The sequence below is a fragment of the Bidens hawaiensis genome, unplaced genomic scaffold (genome assembly GCF_021521415.1).
Source record: "Bidens hawaiensis isolate Kalapana, Puna unplaced genomic scaffold, B.hawaiensis_p1.1 tig00419365_1, whole genome shotgun sequence".
NCBI lineage: Eukaryota > Viridiplantae > Streptophyta > Magnoliopsida > Asterales > Asteraceae > Bidens > Bidens hawaiensis.
This window is the reverse complement of record NW_027504836.1, coordinates 131,888-157,342: the sequence shown is the minus strand read 5'-3', so window position 1 is coordinate 157,342 and position 25,455 is coordinate 131,888. Positions and strand designations below refer to the sequence as shown.

The window sequence follows — 25,455 nt, the reverse complement described above, 5'->3', positions numbered from 1 at the left end:
TTTACGATCTACTGAATGTATGGGCTGTTACCCTTGGACCTTAAAATTTTCACTAAAAATAAAATAATGTTTCTATTTCATTATTAATTATTTTAAAACATAAAGATATGAAGGCCCCAAGTAAATACACAAATAAATCCATACATGCGTAGGCCCGACGGAATGGGTATGAAGGCCTACTGGTTGACGGAGTAGATATGAAGGCTCGACGGAATAGATAAGTTGGCCGACTATTTATTAAACCGTCGGATTGACCATTTAAAGGTTTTTAAACCGTCGGACCGACTCTTAAATAAATGGCCGGCGTCATATATAACTGAACGATCGATTTTTTTTTAAAAGCGATTAGTCTGGTAATTTAAGTGTATACGTATTTGGATGTGGGTAGTTGAAAAACAAAAGGGTGCATGACGTTTGTTCTAAGATAGTGGATCATAAAGTTTAGAAATGGGTCACTTTTAGTATATTTTTTTTTTTAGTTTGGATGAGCCAGTCAAGTAATTGACTTTGAAAAAAATGGATCAGTTTCCCATAGAAAGTAATTAAAAAAACAAGACATGTAGTTTACTTTTAAAAGTCTTGCTTGTTCACGCGGTTTGACTATTTTGTCTGATAACAATTATTATAATATTTATCCAACCTATTTTTCATTTCAAAAGGGTAGCCGGTGAACGCACATGGGTTACAGTCTTACAGATCAACTTAATTATCCCTTGCATCATTAATTAACAGTACTCTTCCTCATTAATCATCCAATCTCACTCTAATGGCTCATGACTCAAGCACTTCCAGGACGAAAAGTACGTTCCCATTGTTCTCTTTTGTTACATTTTTAGTGAACCCATTATGCATGTAGAGCAATATTATATATATAACCATTTTATATGGCGAATATTAGATGAGGAAGAGTACGTCCCATTATGTAGAGCTATCCAAATAGACTGGGAGAAAGCTCGAGAGTTTTTCGACGACCACGAAGACGCATTGACCGATATACTCAACATTAGAGGACACCGAGCACTTCATGTTGCAATTGGTAATCCTGAAAATGTTGGGTTTCTTGAGAGTCTCCTCGAGCGGATACACGTGGAGTCTTCCAACTCTAATGAATCATAAACAGCAAAACGGATTGCACTATGCCGTAATACTTGACAACACAATGGCTGCGAAGAAGTTGGTCGACAAGAAGCCACGTTTGTTATTCATTGTCGACTACCAAAACTTATTGCCTATCCAGATAGCTATTTTCAATTCTCACAAGACCACTTTTCTTTATCTGCTTCAAGTGTGCAAACAACATATTTGGCTTAGTCAAACGAACGGATATCACAACCCTTTTGAGGGCGAAAAGGGTGTTTCGCTTCTCTGTTATACAATCTTGTCAGGGTTTTTGGGTGAGCTTTACTATCCCTTTTATAGAGTTAATTGTCTTCAAATTCATACGCATGATGTGAGTTTTTGTTCATGCTTATTGTAACTAAATGCTACTTGCAGATGTTGCATATGAGTTGCTCAAGGGCTACCGTGAACTTGCTTCAACAAAGGTCCCTGGTATTATGCCTCCATTATGGTGTATTGCGCAAATGCGGGATGCATATCGAAGTGCTAAACCATACAACTTCTACCAAAGCTTTGTTTATTCGTGTATGTGTCAACTTGCTTTAACTAATATCATTAAATTATCTTTGTGTAGATGTTTTCATGTGAAAAGATCCAATACACTAATCCTTAACGTATATTAATGTACGTGAATCCTGTTTTTCACAAATCGATCCATGGAATCACATCCCAACATCTCGGAATCGTCAATATATATCCAATTAATCATTGGTTAACCGAAAAAAACTGTTTTGGATCGTTAATCGATCATTTTTTTACTTTTTTCACGAAGACCGGTTTTTGAGCGTTTTCTGAGTGTTTTAGGTTTTTGGCTGAGCGTTTAAGTTTTTGTGAGCGTTTTCTGAGCGTTTTAGGTTTTTGTCTTTGTTTTTTTCCTTTGAGCGTCTCGCGTACCTCTCGTACGTTAAGGCATTAGCGTACAGTATCTCTACCCATGTTTTCATTATAGTGACTTAATTATCCATAACTATAAACATCATGACAACTCATCCAAATAGATCAAGATCCAATGTTAATTGCCATTTCTTGACTCCATCTTTCTTCAAGGAAAAATACTATCGCAAACCTCAAAACCATAAACACGTTTATTGATTAGCTGAAGTCTTTATTTTTGTTGAATTAAATACTTGGATCATCATCCAACTAACATGCATTTATTTTGTCCTTTTGAAGATGTGCCGACAAAGACATGTGACATAGATGACAAATATAAGATTCGGGATATTGAGAACCAATACACTTATAAAGAGAATCTTCTCACCAAGTGCATGAAGAGCTACCTCTACCCTGGTTAGTTTGTGACTCAAATGTTCTAGTTATATTAACCATAAATTAAGTTCAACTCAAATGGTTATATCATAGTTATTGGTATACGACACTCAACAAAAACATATTGATCATCAATAAACTTATAAACGTAACAAATCTCCTCATATATCTATTTAGCTGATTAGACAGTTTAATCATAGTTTTACTTATACCATCATATTACCCGGCCCTTAGCGTTAGCTCCCACTTAATCAAACTTTGAATAATATTATATTGACCAAGATCTCTTATAAACACAACTGATTCAATAAACACTGAATTAATTACGATGAATATAAAGGGGGTGTTACACGTGGCTTGTTTATTTACATATGTATATAAACATAGGTTTAGTTTTTCTTATCATGTAGCGTTTCACTGAGTTGTCTAACTTCGTATTGACTCTTGTTGATGCTAGAAACTGCTATTGGTTCCTCGTCTTCTTTCACCAAGTTAGAATTTTCTTGTGCTTGATTTAATTTTATTGCAATTATAGCATTGCACGTTGGTGAAGTCCTTGGTAAATTTCCTTCCTTTGTTATAATCATTGCTTCTATTTGTTTATGTATTCTGTGAGGCATTCTCCTCCCTTCTAACATAATCATCATGATTGTTTTCGAAGTTATTGTGTCAAGGAAATTCTCTTCCTTCATATATTCTTTGAGCCAATTCACGCACTGTTACACTTAGTCATTTATATGTTTAGTTTCGTGTAATTTAAAGTTTTACATTTTCATATAACTGAATCTGGTTTCTTCTCTTCTGTAGTCATCAAGAAGATTCATGTCAAATTTTGGGACGTTGCACTACTACATGATGGTACACAATTTCTATCATTTTGTTTCGTCTTAAATGTTGTCATTTTTTTACACTTCGAACATAGAGTCGAATCTAGAGTATGTCTTTAGTAACATTGTAATCAAGATATTAGAATATATATGCGTATGACACTCCATCGAAATTGTTTTAAATATATAGTCTAGAAAATTTTAAATCAAAATTAAGCATGCTATCATTATGCAGTGCTCCATATCAAACACCTTCAGGAGAACAAGATGAAGCACAATATAGCTCTTACGATACTGAAGTTAATATGTGAGGAGGTTGTTAAATTAAGATCTGATCATTTTGGACATTATGGTGATGCATTTATTGTGGCGGTGATTAATAATACTCCGGAGGTAATAGAGCATATCAACCGAGTTTTTCCACAAGCAATTTGGACCAGAAACGCGAATGATTATTCACTTCCTCAACTTTCAATAATAAACCGATGTGAACATGTTTACAACTTTTTAGTGCACGAAGTGACTCAGGACAAGTATTTACATAATGTACGTGTTGATAAAGATGAAAATAACCTTTTGCATTTGGCTGGACAATTAGCTCCCGCAGACAAACTCAATATGGTTACCGGGGCGGCATTGCAAATGCAAAGGGAGTTACAGTGGTTTCAGGTGACAATATTATTTTCTATATCAAAATATAAAATTAGTTTGAACTCATTCGCTTTAACATCTATTGACTTATAGGAAGTTAGCAGATTTATGCGTCCTAAGGAGCGGGAAGCTAAGAACCGAAAACAAGAAACACCGATTATGGTTTTTAGAAAAGAACACGAGGATTTGAGACATAAAGGTGAAGAGTGGATGAAAAAAACAACAGATTCATACACGATCATAGCTGCACTTATTATCACGATAGTTTTTGCAGCGGCGATTACTGTACCCGGGGGAAACAATGAGACTGGGAAAGCAATTTTTGAAACTAAATTTAGCTTCATCGTATTTGTTATATCAGATGCAATCTCATTGTTCACATCCACCACCTCCTTGTTATTATTCTTATCTATTCTCACGGCCCGTTATGCAGAAGATGATTTTCTCTACAGGTTACCGAACAGATTGATAATCGGCCTTGTCATGTTATTCATGTCTGTGACGTCCATGATGATTGCCTTTAGTGCAACGTTATATATTATGTTTGGACGAGAAAAGTCATGGATCCTGATCCCAATTTCCGCACTAACATGCCTACCGATTGCTTCCTTTGTGACGTTACAGTTACCGTTGCTTGTTGATCTTATTTCTTCAACATATGGTCTTGGGATCTTTGGTAAACGAAGTGAGTCTAGGATAACATCATAGGAGATATAACCGAGTTAGGGTTCATCTAGATGCAACCGAGTTAGGGTTCATCAAGAGTCAAACCGAGTTAGGGTTTGAGAGTTTGTAATCATTTTTTTGAGTTATATTTTATGATTAATATAAACGAGAGTTAGTCGTTTATTCGTGCTTAATTATCGATCCGGGACTTGAATATATATATATCTTGTACCAACTTTAAATTCGTGTCACATTATAAATTTTACTTTGACAACGGCGGAAGCACGAGAAGTGGCGAATTATACAAAATCTCTTTGTAAGGGACAATACGGATTGGCTAAGGGGGTGTTTGGGATTCCTTATTTTCATCAACTTATAAACTTCTTGAAAAGTTAATAAGGTGTATAGGGTGTTTGGCAAATCATAAAGCTTTATGGGTTTTAACTTATGGGCAAGGCAAAACAAAGGGGTTTTGAAAAGTTAGGAATCTCTAACTTATTAACTTAATGTGTTTGATTACCTATTACACCCTTTTAACCCTCAAAACCCATTACACTTCATTTAAAAGAGAGTGTCTTTTTAGTCATTTTGGTTGTCTGCAACACAAGCTAATCCAAACATTTTTTTAAAAACTACTTTTACAAAATTCATAAGTTAATAAGGACTTTTAACAAGAAGTCTTTTTTCAATTAAATAAGGAATCCCAAACACACCCTAAGAGTAGGTCAAACCAGTTTATTAAATATTTCTATATAATATAAAAATAGCTCGATTACAATTATACTCTACGTGTTTTCATCTTTTGGAAACATAGATTATATTTCCATTGGTGTTTTCACCTTGCGAATCGAGGTTCATCTCTTCCGTCATTGATAATAAATAGTAACAAAAATGAATGAAATATTGAATAATTGGAGAAATCACATACTATTATTTCAATTGTTCGAGCTCTGTTATTTTTGTTGATTGATTCAATTGGTTTCACCTAAAAACCTTTGCTAAAATTCTCTCTGTTTTTTCAACTGATAACAGTTATGTTATTTCAATAAAATCGAGCACAACCTCGCAATTGTCACCACGATGATTTCATATTTTTGTTTGATTTGTACACTTAACGTCAATGAGTTATTTGTATTTGATCCATATGCTACACACACGTGTGTGCATATGTGTACAACTAATTTATATATTTAACCAAATCTTTTGGATGATATCATAACAAAATCAAATAGATTTGATTTGGTTGTAGTGCATTGTGATTTGTAAATTGGGTTAGCTTTTATATTATTGTTCCATTTTCTGAGTGAACCAAATGGCCAAGAAAAATGGTATTATATTTTTGCAGTCACCAAAATAAATTAAAAGTGGTAGTTTGTAAACGTTTATCAATGTGATTTGTTGGTATGGCGATTGATGTTCTGTTTGTCAAGACATTGGTCAAAAGGACGCATGTTCGAATCCGGTTTTAAGCATATGCCATGGTCAGAAGGGCGCATTTTCGAATCCAGTTTTAAGAAGATGCTTTGGTTTATCTGGTTTTACACTTGACCGTTTGTGATAATGGTTTATCGGTTAGTGCCGGTAATAAGTCACGGTATCTATTTTGGTTCTCAGGTCTCACCACTGGTTTGACAAGAATTTCAGGTATGATAAAAGTTTCTAAATTTAATACGTTCGGCTCGTTTAATTTACACAGAGCGTGGGCTTAAGCTAGGCTTATTTCGATCTTTATTTCTAATGCTCGAGCTTGACTAATTGCTAAATTTAGCTATGTTTTCAGATAGGTATGTTAATGTTATTATTATTATTATTATTATTATTATTTTAATTTGTTAGCATTTTATGTCTATGGCTCACATTTTACTAACACCCGGGTTTTACCGACCAAATAAATGGTTTTTTAACTATTTTAATTTTTTATATGTTAATCAACCGAACACACATTAGTGCACCAACGTAAAGTGACAAGTATATAAACAGATCCGACCTACCCGACACGTTATCCGACCTGTCTGGCGTTTTGCGCCAGGTAAAATACTATTTTAACTGAAAAAGACATGTACCCATATGATATAAGCTATGTAACTGAGAAGGACGAATGATATAAACCAGTTGCATGAGAAGGGTCTAGAAGTGTCGGGCCAACTTGAGCCCGATGCACACACTATTACCTCACACATCGGGTCTGGAGGCGTGGGGCCAAGTTGGATCTATATACTATGATGGCCATATTTTACCTTAAAGCACATACATACCTTGTTCAATATTTTGTTACATGTGTCATAAACTCGCAACGAGCTCAAGATAACATGGCTACAACAACAAAGAAAAGAACAATGCAGAATACATATAACAAAGGAAACTAAAGTAATTATATAAATTAATAAGAATTTAAAATCACTTCACTATTCTTCATCATAGTCTTCATCTTCCTCATCCAGCCTTGAGTTGACTCGTGCAAGATGAGGGTCAATCGCCATCCTATCAATTTCTGAAACCGACCACCCAGGATACTCACTGTTAGCAACCTCACTAGCTTCTGCAGCCGCTGCTGGCACCTGTGGTTCTGGTTGTGATACTGATGGCAGCACCGCATCACCATCAGAGGCGGCAGGGACTTTATCTATAGTCTCATCTAAACCAGCATTCAGATCAAAGTCTCTGCTTGGAATAATATCGACTGCAGTATCAGTCTTGATGGGCTCTGAGTGGTTGTCAGTTGGGCCCAGTGGGCCCAGGTTGGGCTTGCTGGTCTGCTGAACAAATAGCATGGAAGAATCTGATTTGGGTTCAGGCGGGGGCGGAATTGGATCTCGGTCTGCAGATGCTCTGCCTCTGCCACGGCCTCTTCCTCTACCTCGGCCTCGGCCTCTGCCACTACCACTGCTGTTTGTATGTCCCACTTCGCTCTGTTTCAATGAAATGATGATTCTAATTAGGTTTGTAAACAACCCGAACGAACAAGAACAGAGACTTGTTCGTGTTTGCTCGTAACTCATTTATCTTTAATCAAACAAACGTGAATCTGTAATCGTTTGTGTTCATCTGTTAAGACAATGAATGTGTGTGACCGTTAAGAGAACTTAAACATACAAAACGTAAACGATGGTTATAAAATCTGAAAATTTAACTGGTTTTAAATTAGTATGGGGTGACAGGTGACTGGCAGATCGTGTTCATCCTTTTACTTCAACAAGTAAAGCACATCACGTCCTTTCCACTAACTGGTGTTAACCTTTTCTGTTAGTTTTCTGAAAGTGACCACGTTGCCCTTACAACTAAAAGACAAAATGTGTAATATCAAACTTTGTAAACAAAAAAAAGTACCTAAAGCTCTATGGTTTGATATTTTATTGTTTAGTTTTGTTTTTGAATTAAAAAAGTTTCATATTACACATTTTGTCCTTTTGTTGTAAGAGCAAAATGGTCATTTGAAAAAAATTAACAACAAAAGTTTACACTAGTTGGTGAAAAGAACGCAATGTGCTACAACAAAATATTACCATGATCCGATTTTTCTTTAATTCTTCATCACTTTCATTCATTTCATCAGCAGCAGCAGCTTTCCTATAAGAAAAGAAATTGCATTTGATAAAAAAAGGCGATTCCATAAAATATAACATGGTGTATAATAAAAGGATGGTAAAATGTTTATTACTTTCTCTTTGCAACAGCACGGTCATCACCACCAGCTTCTGAGTGGCCATAGTCGGGGACCTTGCCAACCACTTCCCTCAGAAAATCATACACGTTGTAGCTTTGAACACAGTGTTTTCTGAAGTAAATATAAATCTGTTAAGTGTATTTCACTATGGTTTTTAACACCAAATAGAATTCAATATATCAGCTTAAGAAACAATAATCCAAAAGAGCAAGGCAAGGCTAGGGGATGTAAACGAGCAGAACCGAGCCGCTCGTGAGGTACTCGGGATCGGCTAGCAAAAATCTCGAAATGAACCGACCTTAAACGAGCTTGAGCCTAAAATTGAGCATATTTAACAAACAAGCATCAACCCAAGCTTCACATACCAGGATTGACTAGCCTATACTAGCCTTTTGGTTATAAAACAACTTTTATTCTATATAAATAATTAAATACATAACTTATGAAAATTAAGATAAAAATAACTAAATAATATATATTTCGTTATATGTATAAAACTATAACAATAACTAAATAACTATGAACTAAAACACATAAATAAATAATTAAATATTTAATAAATAGTTAAATACTAAACGAGCAGACCTCGGGTTTGAAAAGTAATTAACGAGTTAAGCTCAAGATTTAGCCATGGAGCTTGAGTTCAAGATCCCTTAAACTAAACAAGCTAAGCTCAGCTCATTTACATCACCGTGTAAAGCGGAGGCAAAGAAATATGTGGAACAGTGGCAGATTTACTTGAATGACAGGGGGGTGTAGGCCCCCACTCAACTTGTTAATGGCTTTGTAATTTTCATATAATAATTGATCCAAATTCAACATGCGCCCATTCAGTTTCTTTCATAGGCCCCAAGTCTTTTATTCTTTCCCTCCAAAGCCCAATTTGAATAAAGAAGATAGTAATTAATGTTGACACTTGAATAATAAAATCCATTATCAATGAAATATTAAAGCCAAAATTTGTTATAATGTCATTACCAAACACTTATTTGTGAAGTGCAATGGAAACGTGTTTGTGAAACGAAAAGACAATCTTCTGAATCCAGTTTGGCTTATTTAGATAATCTTCCTTGGTGGTCATGACTTTCTATAAGAAAGCTAGGTACTAAAGAGCGTATTTCAGCCCCATTTTGTTTAATATACATGGTAATTAGTTCGACTACAATGTAAAAACGGATAAAGCACGATCTTTTTTACCGATTTCAGTCTGCCCCCACTGAACATAATTTCTGGATCCGCCACTGATGTGGAATATTAATTTAATCTAAGTTCGCGCTTGAGGGACGGAAATATGTGATATATGATTATAGCTAAATTCAGGTAAATCTCGGCTCGTTTGCATCACCAAACAGTTCATGAAATTAAAATTCTTTCATAATGAAATTGAAGTTCCAGATAAATTACCAAGACGGTGAAACAGGTTAAATTAAGAAAATAATTTAACACCCTATACTACTTTCCGGTTCAGAAAAATAAAAGAAATTAAAATCTTGACTTACAAATGCAGCGAGTTAACAGTCTTTGCTCCTCTACGAAGAGTGATGTCATACGTACGGTCACAAAGATCTTGCAAAAACAATTCCAACGCTTTGGCTGCATCATTATTTAACAACGGTAAGAAACACAATAAAAACAATGATCATATAAAGAAAGAAACAAATAACGTGTATTATATGATTACAAACATAGTATTATCACAGTAAGATTAAAATCTGTGAATAAAATGATTTAGGCGACAACGTGACACTACTCCTCTGACCCATTGTCCAAAAAGTAAACAGCTTTTTGATTCTACTCGTTTGCGAAAACAAAGTGAAAACCGACCCACCGTTAATAAGTAAAGGGGTAGAAGTGGAATTGATGGTAAGAAACAACTTACAAACTAAGACGGGCACGGCCATGGCAATCTTTCCAACATCCTCATCAGCTTGCATAATCTTTTTAATCCGGGCCTGCAAATCATCATCATCATCATCGTACTCAGTATATCCCACCAATAGCAAAGCTATGGTAGGGTCTGAGGAGGGTAAGATGTAGACAGCCTTACCTCTACCCCGTAAGGATAGAGAGGCTGCTTCCGGTGAGACCCCCGGCTCGATAGTAGTTTTGCATCAAGCCTTGGACATAAGGCAGATAGCACTCAATCATCGGGACCGGCTGATCGGTGCATGTACCCTTGTCTTTCGGCTATCAACGCCACTACATGATGCCTGATTAACCGTCCGTCACTTTTAACGTTATTTTCACGAGATTAGTAAAATAACGTCAAAATTAGTGCAATTTCACTTTTGCCCACCCGAGGGTTCACACATATATACATCATATGTGCGCACCGCAAGCAGGGCTATTATTGGTTCAAATAATAATAATTATCTATGAGACACTCGGATGGATACTCGTACAAAAGTTTTATTATTGGTTCAAGTAAGTAAAAAAAATCAGATATATATAAAGCATAAAGAGAAATAATTTGGAGTCCATTGATTCCAAGTAGTTATAACATACTAGGCTCCTAGAAACCCTAATTTGAGGAAATTATTTAAATATCAATTAAACGTTCCAGACACCCTAATGACTGAAAATCAAAACCAAAAATGAAATGAATTGGGTTATATATAAGAATCGACTGGTGATGGTTCAATCATGGGGCAAACTGAAATTAATTTGGTCGATTAATTAATAATAGACAAAATTATAATAATTTGAGAAATTGTTCAGCGACAAGTAGAAATCACACAGACAAATATATTGTTTGGGAATGAAATTGAAGAATTGGAAGTAGTAATAATAATAATAAATGGAAACTTACAGCCGGGAAGCGGGTATCGAGCTTTTTCTTCATGGCAGGCTTACAGTCTAATGAAACAAACAAAGATATATATACATATATATATATGAGTTTGAGTTTTGGGATCTTGTAACCGATGATGCTTAATCGATACCCCGTATATATCACTTGTTAGACTGCTTCCATACAAATACAACAAGCCTCACTTGTTTTTTATTTTTATTTTAACTTCACGGCTCGGACCCTTTCCACTTTAATTATAGCGTTAGAGCATTTCAACTTATCCTAGTTCTCATTCCTAATTACATAATAATATTATTTTATACTTTTATTATTACAATTTTCTCAAAACTCCACTCACAACCAATTCACAAATATTAAAAAATAAATAGAAGCAAACAAAGTTTCTTCAAATTTACAAAAAATCAATATTTTTCTCCATTCACCCTATAATTTACCCTTACAACAATTCACAACCTCACCCTATAATTTGCAAACTTCCTCACATTATTTTAGAGCATTCTCATCCCACCCCTATATCTAAACCAAAAATTACACTAAAATTCACTACATTTTCTCTCTGTTTTAATTAAATTATATTTTTATACTTTTATTATTATCTTTCCTCTCTACATCACTTACAACCACTTTAAAAAAATTATAGGGGGGTGAACAGTAACTTTCAAATATACAGAAAAATCACTGCATTTTCTAAAATATAAAAACTTTTCACTCACAACACCCTAAATCACTCTCTAATTTATAAAAATACCCCTCACATAAAATAGAGGGTTCGGTGAAAATGCTCTTACATTACAAATCATTTATATAGTTTTTTTATAATAAGCAAACCCTTCGTATTTTCATTTTACTATATTTTTTTATTTGAAAAAATTTTTTGAATTTCGTTTTTTTCACTATAACAAGTGTTAAATTTTTCAAGTAAAAGGTTGGTTTTGATTAGTGGGTTGGTTTATTTTATTATTTTTAACTAATAATAATAATATTAATAATAGATAATTATTAGTATGGACTCTATCCACTACACTCACTTTAGCCATAAAACCCCTATGATTACGTGACACCACATGACGCATAACACCCCTATCGGGGCTCCATCCACTATACATGGTGTTTAGGCAAAAGATGCATTTGACGTGCTCAATGGAAGAGATAAAAAAAAAAGTCAATATAAAATCATATGTACATGAATTTTAAACTAACAAGAGTACTTCATTTGTAGTGTTAAAATGCTACAATAAAAAAGCCAACATAAGCACCAAGTTTTATTCTTTCATGTTAGTTTGCAACAAGCATGTCTAGGTCTCCCTTAACCATCCTTGACCACATAGATGATTACGGAATCCGCGACCTACTTCATTACCATGCTTAACAAAATTTAACTGTCACTAGTTTTCTCCAACACTAAAAGATCAAACCCGAGAGCCGTTCAGTCAACAGTTTCATTAGTGCAACCCAATACTTTTGGTTTCTGTAGCCAGTACTCTTGAAACCTCTGTTTTGCATACTCCATGTAGTCAAAATCAATTTCATTAACATGTTCCTGAAATAAAAATAAAAAGTTATATTTTATGAAGGTCAACTCTTTTTAGTAAGAATGTTTTCTCCAACACTAATGCAGGTGTGTGTCAAACAATGGAGGTGGTGATTTAGACCTAGTGGTCAAACGCTAAAACGGAAAATAAATAAATAAAATAAAAGGGAAACGGGTCAAACGTGCATGCGTAAAGCTACTAAATCAATTCATTTCATTATACAGCTAATATCATTAGAAAAAACACTTTCTTGCTAAGTTGCTATTATAAAAAATGTCAGGCAACTTAATTTTGATGTGTTAAAGTCCCTCCAACTTATAAAAAATACACGAAAAAGCAAATAAACTGACTTTTGTAAATTAAAGTCACTAAACTTCTCTACAATGCATGTAGTTGTGAATTCGTTTTAATATAAGGATCAAAGTTTAATAAAGTGGCATTCAAAATTTTTGCAGACAAAATTATACCGTCTCATTTTAATCAATTAAAGAATTAAAAAGCCGTTGTTCTTTAACACGTGCTTAGAAACAAAAAACGTGTTATTTAACATAACATATAAAAAGTAGCAAAAGTACCGATATTACTCCCCATAAGCCCCACATTAGATGACTTGCAAGAGTATACTTCTCAACTTCTTCAAGTATCTTGTCAACTTCTGAGTTGACCGGTGGATTACCTGCACCACAAAGTTGAAACATATATTACCAACTAGCTCTCATCGACTATTTCATTACTATGAGGCTACATTATGTAACTATACTTTTAATAAACATATATTATCAGTGTTAAATTAATAAGTGTTAATGTTGTTTGGTACCTGAAGAACTGAGATATACGTGCAGAAATCTCCTACGCTCTTCAAGATCTGTTTCAGTTGAAATTCATAAGAAGCTTAAGCATTTTTCTACGGTATTTAAGAAGATGTGTTAATAGCTAATATATATTGACTCACCAGGGTATTTACTGTAATCCAATACATGAGGTGTTTCTGTATGATAATCAGCAGCCATCTCACAAAAGTGGTTTGCAATATCAAACATGAAAGGGTTGTAACAAGCATACTCATAGTCCTGTAAATATGCGAGTATCAGGAATAGAGGTACTGAAAGCATGTGAGAAACTAACACAAGCAGAATAAGTAGAAGATTATAATGCATGTCTAGTAATCATAGGATTTAACATTAAACAAACTTTTACTTGTCTGTGTCATTGACATACACTTTTATTTCAGATAATACTTCCAATATTCATCAGACATTAAATTTAGAACACTTCAATGGGTACAATATATATTGTATTGTGATAGTATATAATATTATAGCATCACATGCAGAAAATCAGCACTTAAACCTAACATATATAAACAAAATCAATTTCCTAAAAATTATTGTTAACTTAGGTAGCTATTATAGCTTATTCGTCATAGTTTGCATGCTCTAGACATGACAGCCATAACACATAAAGCAAATGTTAAATATGATAACAAAAGAACTGTAGTATTACAAGATTTTCGAGGACTTATGCATTTGAGTGCACTTCAAATAACTTTCAACATGTTTGACCTTTGAACGAATCGTTTTTAGTTAAACCGTCTAGCTCAATCTGTTAGACACATTATTAAGAAAACGACCCAAATAAACCCATTAATAAGTAAACTGGTCAAATTTGCTATTTACTTAACACATGAAAAAAATGCACTCAAATCCATATCTTAAACTGCAAGTCCTTGTCAACATTATGGGCAATGTTTGACCCCTTTGACCTCTTTCTTTTTACCTTAATATTTTATTTTTACTTTTTTTAACCCTAAACCTTATGTAGAATTAAATACTCACAATTATGGTTATGGATCTTGTATCTTCATCCATCATTATGTTCCCATACTGTAAGTCATTGTGACAAAACACTATGTGTTGATCTGATGCAAGACACTTGTATAGAGTTTCTATCTCTTTCTCAATTGCATCCAACCTGAGGGCCTCGGATTCTTCTGCAGAGCACATACTTTTGGCTGTACCAATCCATTTTCTAGAAAAAAGAAAAACAAAAATCGCCAATTTACATATTACAAAAAACATAGATTATATTGAGGCGAAGTAAACTAACAAGATTAAAAGAGTTATTAGTATTATACCGCAATCTATCCCAGACTAATGCCTTCTTTGGACCAGGCATATCAAGATCATGAAACTCCTTTAGCTTTGATGCTATAAGCGCAGATATATCAGGATCCCTCAAATCACAAGCTGACAGTGTCTGGTTTCCACAAAACAAAAAAATAAATAAAAAAAGATTATTATTACTTTCTAAAAATATTATACTCTTCGACACGTTAACCTTGAAACGAGATGTTTCGGGTTATAAAAGGTCGAATAAGCTAAAATGAACCAATTAAATTACCTCTTGATTAGCTTTATTAGGAAAAAAAGAAAACTAGATTATACCATTTTCAAATTTTATTTTCTCAGTCATATTTTAATACAATAACTATTAGTAAAATTCGAGAAAGAAGGGACAAAAAGCCTTGTATGCTGACCCGATATGACCCTGATCCAAACTCAACAAGAAAAAACAAAAACAGTGATTTAAACCCCTATTGACTAGTGAAGATGTTGGACTTCACATAGGCGTTTGTTACCGTATGGGCATTGATAGTTTGATATGAAGTATATATGTCTCCTAAGTGTTTTTTATATTTATCAAACTTTTAAATATTACTCAAATTCATATATATAGAAGGACATGAGTCATATGCCAAGACTAGGAAATATAATATAAATGCAACAGTTGTACTACTAACATAGTAACATACACATAAACAGGCAGACTAAAAAGTTAAAAATAATTCCTAAAGGACAGGCATATGTTCAAAAACAACAGATTCATTCATGCACAAGAAAACCATAATAAAACACTAAATCAAAGAACAAGAAACAACATATACCCGTGCACGAATAAACTCTTCAATCCGCCCATTTGAGAATCTACCTAGTAAACGAGGCCCTTGTCCTTGTTTAGACATAAACTCAAACGTACGGATCTCCAACTCCCTATCAAAAAACACATCCACACCCTCACCATATATCCTCACTAAAACCTTTCGAGACCGTTCTCTGTTTGTTGGCCACTTGATTTGGTACACTTCATTGGTCATCGCACCTTTGAGTCTTATTACCTGTAAACCATCTACATCAATAACATCATCCCAATGAGATGCCAATGACTGTAGTATCCTCATCGCCTCTGCTGGTAACCGACTTCCTATAGCATCTACTTTTTCTGCAGACTCCATAACTAACAATTCCTCGGTAAAGGCAATTACCGGTTTACTATAAGCACGTGAAGAATTTAACCTGTGGAATGACTTCTGAGAAAAAAAAAATATTTGAGCTTGATGTTATCTATAAATTATCCTCTAGATATAATGAAAGCGCTATATACTTCTTTGCAGTGAACAAAATTGTTCTATAACAGTTGTGCATCAATTGATATTGGGAAAATTTAGCTACTAACAAATTCTAGATGCATAGCAGCTTGTAGTCTGATTGTTTTCTTCTATATGATAATATTTTAACATGTACTAATATATAACATGAACGCACAGCCATCACAACTTCAAAGTTCACACTACTGCCCCGGGCCCGATCACCCTTGTAGGCCCGAATTTAAATTAAAAAAAATGTTTAAACCCAATTACCAAATTTACTTAAGGCCATTTTTATAAGAAAAAAAAAACTTTTTGGACAACTCAAATCATAATCCAATAAGCCCGTTTAAACCCAATAAAAAAAAGCTCTCTTTACTTAAGGCCCAAATTATTTCTTGCCATCGGCCCAAAACCCAAAATCTTTTGACGATTCTTGGGGCCGGCCCTGCTTCAACAATTTGGAGTTTAGGTTAAAATATCTTGCAAAAGGGGTTTTATGCAGAAACAAGAATTAGTAAGAAAATCAGGTTGAATTCTAGCAATTAAAAAGATGATAAATTGTTGAAATGAATATATACAGAATTAACTAATGAATAGCAGAAAGAAGAATGAATATGCAATCAAATTATAAGAAGAATAGAATGAATGACCTGATTAAGAAGTAGATGAAATCTGGTGGAATTGGGTTTTAGGGCACATGAACAGTAGTTGGGACTAGTAACCTGAGTCTGAGAGACAACGCTGGTTAGTGGGAGGATGCTGTGCATGCTCAATCTTTCACTTGCACCCCTCGGACATTGTTTATTTAGGCCGTCCAACAAACAACGCACCGTTCTCAGTAACATTTTTACTTTGGTTTGGTTCGAGTTAATGGAATGAAGGAAGAATGAAATGAAAGACGGAATGGAATGAGCAAGTGAATGAAAATTATGAAATGACTTATTGTAGTTTGTTTATCGTGTTTGGTGAATCTGTATAAATAAAATAATTATTATTTTATGTCGTTTGATAGAAAAAATGCAAGAATAAAATATAAATGATAAAAATATTCATATCTCTAAAGTAAAAAAAAAATACAAGATTGTAATGGTGATGGTGGCTCCGGAGACGACGATGGTTGTGGTCAGGCAGCAACAGTGATGGTGGAACGGCGGTGACGGTGGTGATGGTCAGGTGGTGTTATCTAGAGAGTAGGGTAGAAGATGAATTAAATGAAAAAGAATGGACAGTGGATTTGGAATAATGGATTCCTTGTGTAATCATCAATTTAATTCCATTTATCAACCAAACATCTCTTTATTTTTTCGCAAGACTCATTCAATTCATCATCTCATTCATGCCTAACATTTTTTTAATTTAATAGTCTCCGCTAAATATATCAAATTAAAATTTATTAATCAACTATAATTAGTTTATTTTTAATAGTATTAATATTATAAATATTTATAATATATATTCTTTTAATTTTAATAGTATCAAAACACACACACACATAATAATAACAATAACAATAATAATACTGCATCGACACTCATAATAATAACTATATTTATTATGTTCTATAACAACCCACAAATAAAGAATAAAGAGATAAGTGAAGGAAATTCCATCCCACATTGGTGAAAGAAAGAAATGGAGAAGGTATCACCACAGTATAAATAGGTTGTAAGCTCTTGTCCCACATCGCTAAATTACAAAACTAGTGAGCACTTTATAAGAAAGAAAATTCCTATGTTAATGTTCTTATAAGACATATCACACCCAGTGGTCCTAGCGGAGGGTGCGGAAGCACCCAAACGCGCACGTGGCGCTTTGATGGCACACTTTCTCAGCAAACCTATAAAGATTCTTCGTGATACGCGACGCCCTTGCCCATGGCCATTGCGTACCGCGACGAGGTCCAGAACTTGTTATAAATAGATGGGCAACGGGACATTCACATCTCTCACCAAAACTCTAAATTTCTCTCTGAATTCACACACATATACTTTTATATATTAAGATAACGGTATAATACCCGAGTATCGTAACGATATCCGATCGAAATAGATATACACGAATCCGAAAGCTCTGCCTGTTAAGGTATGACATTGTGCCATCGTGTAAAGTTTCTACTCTCGTGAATATCGTTATGATTATTGGTTTTATACTAATCTAGGTATACTACATTGTGTTTATCCTAGGTGCTTAATACCAGGAGGTGTTACTTAATTGTAAACTTGCAAGGTGAGACATTCGAGTTTTGTACCACTCACATTTGCGTGAGACAACTATTTTCCGACACTGTCATGATAATTTCAAAACCTATAAAACTCATGAAAGATGGTCTAAATGTTTTCAAATATATTTTTAAAGTATTTTAAATACATTACAGTGATTAAGTCTATGTAGACTTACAGGATAGTTACTACTGGTATTGTGGGGTTTTGTATACAAGGCTTGCCTACTGGGCTATTACACGTTACTTATTGGACAAGTGTTAGCCAATAAGTAATATGACCACAGTCATAGATACGGTCGAGTGACAAGTACCTTTCGGTAATTTGTAAGCAGGCAGGTGTAAAAACATCTTAATGTTGTAACTGTAAAATGTGTCATTTACAAATGAATATACTCACCAGTATTTCTTGCTGATCAAATATTTTAAACATGTTTCAGGTGACTTGTTAGAGACAAAGGAATGATGCCTGCAGGCTTCCAGCTTAAATAAGTGGCTTGTCACCAGAATAAAAAAACGTGTTTTGTAAATTAGGGTTTAACCCTATAAAACTTATGTTTGTAACAAAAGGGATTAAATTCCCGGTTTATCATAATAATAATCATGGTGTTTTTATAACTCTGCTCATTTTTCCTAACTACGATTCTGATGAAATTTTCCGCTGCAAAATAATTTAATAAACACCGATACCACCAATCTATGTTCACGGCTCCCCTCCCGGGGTATAGGGGTTGGGGGCTGTGACAGCTGAAGTGGTATCAGAGCCACTGCTTTAATCAATATGGGTATTTTAATAATACATATTCTTAAAATTAAGAGTTAGGAAATACATGCATTAATCTATGTGCTAACCAAAAAAATAAGATTTTAACCACACGTGAAAATAAGTACTATTCTCGTTTGGAGTTCGTTGTTTTATTGTTTTTGATTAACAGCATGAGTGAGCTAGTTGATGCTTTTGAACATATATCCGTTAACTCCACGGATATAGAAGAAGGAGAATGTAGTCAATAACACCCTGAACCCATGGTCTTTCAAGCCCAACCTGTAGAAAAACCAAAGCCTAAAAGAAGAAGAAGGCTGAAAGACTGGCAACGGGGGTTGAGAAGAAATAAGAAAGGAAGAACCACACAACCACCCCCACAACCTGAACAACCAACTCAACCCCAACCTAAACAACCAACTCAACCACAACCAACTCAACCACAACCAATTGAACCACCACCAACTTTACCACCACCTATGTCAACAATACCAATGCAAGAGAGACTAGGCAGATGTGTCACACCCCCATCTTAGGCCTGGGAGTGTGATCCAATAGTTGGTACCATAATTGTAAATAAATCAGAGTTACGTTTGTAAGCGGAAGTCTTATAAAACTTTAAGGATCATATATCAAAAGACGGGATTAAAAATATACCCGTTTAAGTTGGTAACAAAACATTACTTGTTAATTTTTTTACAAACCACCTATTAAGTGTTTTACAAAACAAATCCTAGCCATCGGATTAAATATAGCACTTCGATGCTTCCAAGCGCTAATCTTGTTCACCTGCAAAATGTAATAAAATACGTCAGCAACGAATGTTGGTAAACACGCTGACGCAAAAATATTTTCTTTTACTTTATTACCCCTCGAGAATACACCTACCTCGGCCCAACGTGGATTAGGAATAACAAAGTCAAATAACACATTATAAACATGAGCCTCTACTCTAGGTCACCTCAGCAAACACCGCAGCGTTTGACTTAGTTAAGTACCCATAAATATACACAACGGTCGTACTCCCTGCAGGAGAGCGTCCTACGACCAGGGGTTGTGCGATCATGCCCATTCATCGCATAGTACCACCTATGTAAGGATCTAGACATACGTATACCACAGCCTGAGGGCTAGGTTTATACCCTTTATTTATAACGGTTTTAGGAACACATAGTTCCTTGTAAACAATTTCATAGAACAAGTTGACTCATTTTAAAACAGGTTTAAAAATTTGGGGGCGTATTCACCTTATCGCTTTAGGATCGGCTTCACTCACCGTCCAAGGGTCTTTCCCTTCTTTATCTCGCACCTATAGTACGAGTATAAATATTTGTTAGTCGGATACACGATCCGGCTTAAGACCTTTAGTCTTATTTTATATCTCGATGAACCTCTAGTTCATTTATCTCATTTACTTGGAAACCTTTAGTTTAAAAGTAATTATAAACCTTTAGTTTATATATAAAAACCCGACGTTTCTTCTTCTCCAAGAAACGTATTCTTTTTCTTTTATTATTTAAGAATACTCATTATTCATTAAATAATATTCTCATAACAAAGAGCATACATATATACTTACACACATATATACGTATTAATATTCAATATCTTATATTTCATTCATTTCTTTGTTATGTTTTCTTTTCTTTTATCGAGGCATCGAGTATAACCTCGACTTAAGGCTTAAGTCTTGAATATAATATTATATTATATTGATTTTTCGTTACGCCTAACCTTGGTTGGCGTTTAAAAACCCTAGGGACTTGAGCAGTACTCCAATACCGCTTCACTTTTCTTGATCAACTTTGGCACGCCAATGATCACCAATCTTTAACAATGGCCAACATTCCTTTCGATAACAAGCCTTACTTGGTTGAATGTGGGTGGAGGGTGGCACGCACTTCGAGAGAACGTTGATACACAAACGAGGGATCGGGGCACGCAAATCGAGGTGAATCGATAATATGATTGTTGGGATCTAGTGAGAAGTTAGAGAGAGAGTAGAGAGCAGATTTGGATGTGTGAAATGAACACCCCATGGCTGCTATTTATAGGCAAAACTCGGAAGCCCATCGCGGTACGACCGCCTTCAGGGCACCCGTCGCGTACCGCGACGTAGCCCTGGTGACGCAGACAGTAGGTCTGCCACGTGTGGACACGTGGCATACCACGTGTCTCGCTGTCAGACACCCCATCGCGGTACGCGATGGGTCTCTCTGCTGAGCCATCGCGTAGCGCGATAGTTCATAAAATCAGAATTTTCATTTTTAAACCCTCAACTTTGGAATTTGGCCATTTTAGTCCTTATACTTTGGAAAGTTTACATTTTGAACTTTAAATTTTCACTATGTTACAAGATGCCTAGATGAATGTGAAATCTTCCAACCAATATTCAACGATATAGGTGCAGGAAGCTCCAGCAACCCTAATATATCATCCCAGGATCCAAATAATACGATGCTTCCTGATGACATCATCAGTCAAGCTCAAATGGAAGAATGGTGGACAAACATTTGGCAATATCAAACAATGATGTCAAATCCTTATGCACCATTCCAGGCTGAAACCGCAAACTACCCCACCATGACGCCGGAAATGACGACAGAGCTCCGTCACTATGGGGATGAATTGGTGGATACCGCCAATGGACTGAGGAATATTGGGGAGACCCTACTCTGGAAGTACTACGACCGAGAGCCTTATATATAAAGCTATATATATAATATTTATATGTTCATTATCGTAATTTCTTTCGTGTAAAAAAAAGTGTAGTGACGCATATATATATATATATATATATATATATATATATATATATATAAAGTGTGTAGATGTAAAATATAGTGATGCATATATATATATATATAAAGAGTAAATGTCGCAAAGATCAACGATTTTGACATATTCTGTGCCTATGTGTTATTTTATGCTTATGTGTTCTTAATATCTTATTATTTGATTACGATATTAATAATTTATTTCTTATATGTAATTCAGATGTCGAATGAGCACAATCGCGAAAATGAGCACAATAACGAAAACGAGCACAATCCCGAAAATGAGCATAATCACGAGCACAATCCTGAAAATGAGCATAATCATGAAATTCATAATCAAGAAAATCGTCTGAATATGAATGCCATTGAAAATATGATAGCTCTGAAAATCACTGAAGCAATTCCTTTAATTGCTTATGCTATTAAGCAATCCATTTCTATAATTAGGCATAAGACCGAGAGTAATAAATGCAAGTCTAACAATGAGGCTAGTCATAGTGTGAATGGAGGAAACAGCAACCCATTACCTAAAAAGTCAAAAGTTCACGGTTGTACTTACAAGGATTTCTTATCCTGTAAGCCAACTGAATTCTCTGGAAACGAAGGACCTACTTCAGCACTACGCTGGTTAGAGAAGACAGAAGCCATCATAAGAATCAGTAAATGTGCTGAAGAAGATAAAATATTATATGCTTTTAACCTCTTTATCAATGAAGCAATGGAATGGTGGAACACGGTCCTCCAGTCAAAGGGAAGTCACATAGTATATACTATGCCCTGGGAAGAATTTAAAGAAATAGTAGAAAGGAAATTTTGTCCTCCTCATGAAAGAGAAAAGATTGCTACTATGTTCTTAAACCACAAGATGGAAGGCGTGAAGTGTCGTGAGTATACGACAAAGTTCTTCGAATATGCAATAATGGTACCGGCTTTGGCTTCGCCAGAATCAGTACTAATTTCTCGTTATATTTGGGGATTAGTAAGTGAAATCCGCGATCTGGTAAAGTCAGCTAGACCTCACACTATTGAAGAAACAATTGAGCTAGCTAATACCATGACAGACGGATTAGTCCGAACCCAGAAAGAAAACAAAAAAAAGACTTAGCCCAGAAGATTACCCATTTCGGAAAAAAGGAACAGGGCAATCTTATGCTTATCCTTTCTGTAAAATTTGTAGAAAAAGGCATTCAGGGAGATGCGCTTTTAAGAAAACTAAGTATTTCAATTTTTGTAAAATGGCTGGGCATACAGATGAAGAATGTAGGAGAAAAGAAAGTCGTGTCTGCTACAACTGTGGAGAACCTGGCCACATACGTCCAGAATGTCCAAAACTGATAAAGGTGCATGACAACAAAGCAAAGAACACATATGGGCCTAAGAACAATGCACGAGCTTTTCAGCTTACTGCACAAGAAGCAGCAATGATTCCAGGCGTCATTGCGGGTACGTTCCTTATCAATAACGTTTACGCTAAAGTATTGTTCGATTCCGTAGCAAATCAAAGTTTTATAAACACGAAGTTTTTCCAAGCCTTAAATCAACCATTAACCAAACTTAATCAAGTTTGTACAGTAGAAATGGCAGATGGAAATTCCACTCATATTCATGAAGTACTTCAAGAAGAAAACATAGACTTACTAGGCCACAAGTTTAAAGCAAATTTACTCCCAATGAAATTGGCTGGATTCGATGTCATATTAGGGATGGATTGGTTAGCAGCCAATCATGCTCGAATCCTATGTAATACAAATTCTATTGAAATTCGCACGCCAACGGGAAAAATCATTACCATTCAAGGAGATAAAATACTCAAGCCTAGGAAGTTCATATCAGTAATGAAAGTGGCAAGCTATCTAAGGAAACAATGGGTAGCATATATGATTTCTGTAATAATTAGCGCCAAAGGAAAAGAGCTAAAAGAAATTCCGGTAGTATCGGAATATCCTGATGTCTTTCCAGAAGATATACCTGGACAACTGCCTGATCGAGAAGTTGAATTTAGAATCCATATAATACCAGGAATAGCGCCAGTTGCTAAATCACCATATAGATTAGCTCCAACAGAGATGTTGGAATTAAAGAAACAATTAGATGAATTGCTAGAAAAAGGTTTTATACGACCTAGCTCATCACCCTGGGGAGCACCAGTATTGTTTGTCAAAAAGAAAGACGGGTCAATGCGTATGTGTATCGATTATAGAGAATTGAGTAAAGTCACAATTAAGAATCCGTATCCTTTACCGAGAATTGATGATTTATTCGATCAACTCCAAGGAGCTCGATATTTTTCTAAAATTGATTTACGCTCAGGATACCACCAATTAAAAGTGCAAGAAGAATATGTTCCTAAAACAGCTTTTAGAACAAGATATGGTCATTATGAGTTTACGGTCATGCCATTTGGTTTAACCAATGCACCAGCTGCATTCATGGATATAATGAACCGAATATGTAAACCATATTTGGATAAATTTGTAATCGTTTTTATAGACGATATACTTATTTATTCCAAAACTAGTGAAGACCATGTTAAACATCTTCATACGCTTTTGACACTATTGAGGAAAGAGAAGCTTTACGCTAAATTCTCAAAGTGTGAGTTTTGGTTACAAGAAGTACAATTTCTAGGACACTTGATTAACCATAAAGGTATCCACGTGGATCCTGCTAAAACAGAAGCTATTACAAAATGGGAAATTCCTAAGACTCCTACAGAAATTCGAAGTTTCTTGGGATTAGCGGGATATTATAGACGTTTCATTCAAAACTTTTCCCGAATAGCAGTTCCGTTAACCAAGTTAACGTGTAAGAATATTAAGTTTGAATGGGGACCTAAACAAGAAGAAGCTTTTATAAATTTGAAGCAAAAGTGAACAAATGTCCCAATACTTGCACTGCCAGAAGGAACTGAAGATTTCGCAGTTTGTTGTGATGCTTCTAAATCATGATTGGGATATGTACTAATGCAACGTGAAAAAGTTATTGCTTACGCATCTAGACAATTAAAGAAGCATGAAGAGAATTACACAACACATGATTTAGAATTGGGAGCAATAATTTTTGCCCTAAAGATCTGGAGACACTATCTATATGGTAGTAAGTTTACTGTATTTACAGATCATAAAAGTTTAAAATATATCTTTGGGCAAAAGGAGCTTAACATGAGGCAAAGACGCTAGATGGAAATTCTTAGCGACTATGATTGTGAAATCCTATACCGTGAAGGTAAGACAAATATAGTAGCCGATGCATTAAGCAGAAAAGAGCATGAGAAACCTAAAAGAGTGCGAGCTCTAAGGTTAGAACTTCAAATCAATTTAATTGATGAAGTAAAGAATGCTCATAAACAAGCAATAGAAGAAAATAATATTGTTGATGAGAAAAGAAATGGTACCATTGATCTACTTGTCAAAGGAAATGATGAAATTATCTGAATGGGGAACAAGATCTCGATACCAATCATAGGAGGATTACGAGAAAAGATTCTCGAAGAATCGCATAAATCCAAATACATAATGCATCCTAGAAGAGATAAAATGTATCAAGATTTTAAGAAAATCTATTGGTGGATAGGAATGAAAAAGGACATAACTAATTATGTTTCAAAATGCTTAACTTGTTCACAAGTCAAAGCAGAACATCAAAAGCCATCAGGATTACTTCAACAATTAGAAATGCCAGAATGGAAATGGGAATTTCTAACAATGGAATTTGTTACCAAATTACCTAC

At 34.9% G+C, this 25,455-nt stretch overlaps 2 protein-coding genes and 1 pseudogene across 4 annotated transcripts; 1 reads left to right on the top strand and 2 right to left on the bottom strand.

Annotated features, from left to right (window-relative positions):
• Window positions 1-846: 846 nt before the first annotated feature.
• On the top strand, window positions 847-4,574 carry LOC143608428 (uncharacterized; annotated as a pseudogene).
• A 2,057-nt stretch (window positions 4,575-6,631) lies between these two features.
• Window positions 6,632-11,167, bottom strand: LOC143608375 (uncharacterized). The gene is made up of 6 exons (XM_077083425.1): window positions 11,006-11,167; window positions 10,076-10,148; window positions 9,696-9,789; window positions 8,191-8,307; window positions 8,036-8,099; window positions 6,632-7,441 (listed from the first exon to the last, which is right to left on the bottom strand). Exons 1-6 carry the CDS (start codon window positions 11,036-11,038, stop codon window positions 6,938-6,940), a joined length of 885 nt encoding a protein of 294 aa, XP_076939540.1. The 5' UTR covers window positions 11,039-11,167; the 3' UTR covers window positions 6,632-6,937.
• Window positions 11,168-12,341: 1,174 nt separating this feature from the next.
• LOC143608374 (putative choline kinase 2) lies at window positions 12,342-16,789 on the bottom strand. 3 transcript variants are annotated; one of them, XM_077083421.1, is made up of 8 exons: window positions 16,618-16,789; window positions 15,479-15,907; window positions 14,675-14,796; window positions 14,376-14,568; window positions 13,493-13,610; window positions 13,358-13,405; window positions 13,116-13,216; window positions 12,342-12,548 (listed from the first exon to the last, which is right to left on the bottom strand). In XM_077083421.1, exons 1-8 carry the CDS (start codon window positions 16,732-16,734, stop codon window positions 12,435-12,437), a joined length of 1,242 nt encoding a protein of 413 aa, XP_076939536.1. In that variant the 5' UTR covers window positions 16,735-16,789; the 3' UTR covers window positions 12,342-12,434. The 3 variants fall into 3 exon arrangements, with proteins under 3 accessions (XP_076939536.1, XP_076939539.1, XP_076939537.1); XM_077083424.1 differs by having other exon boundaries at window positions 12,345-12,548; window positions 15,479-15,904; window positions 16,618-16,682; XM_077083422.1 differs by having other exon boundaries at window positions 12,349-12,548; window positions 15,485-15,907.
• Between the last annotated feature and the right edge of the window lie 8,666 nt (window positions 16,790-25,455).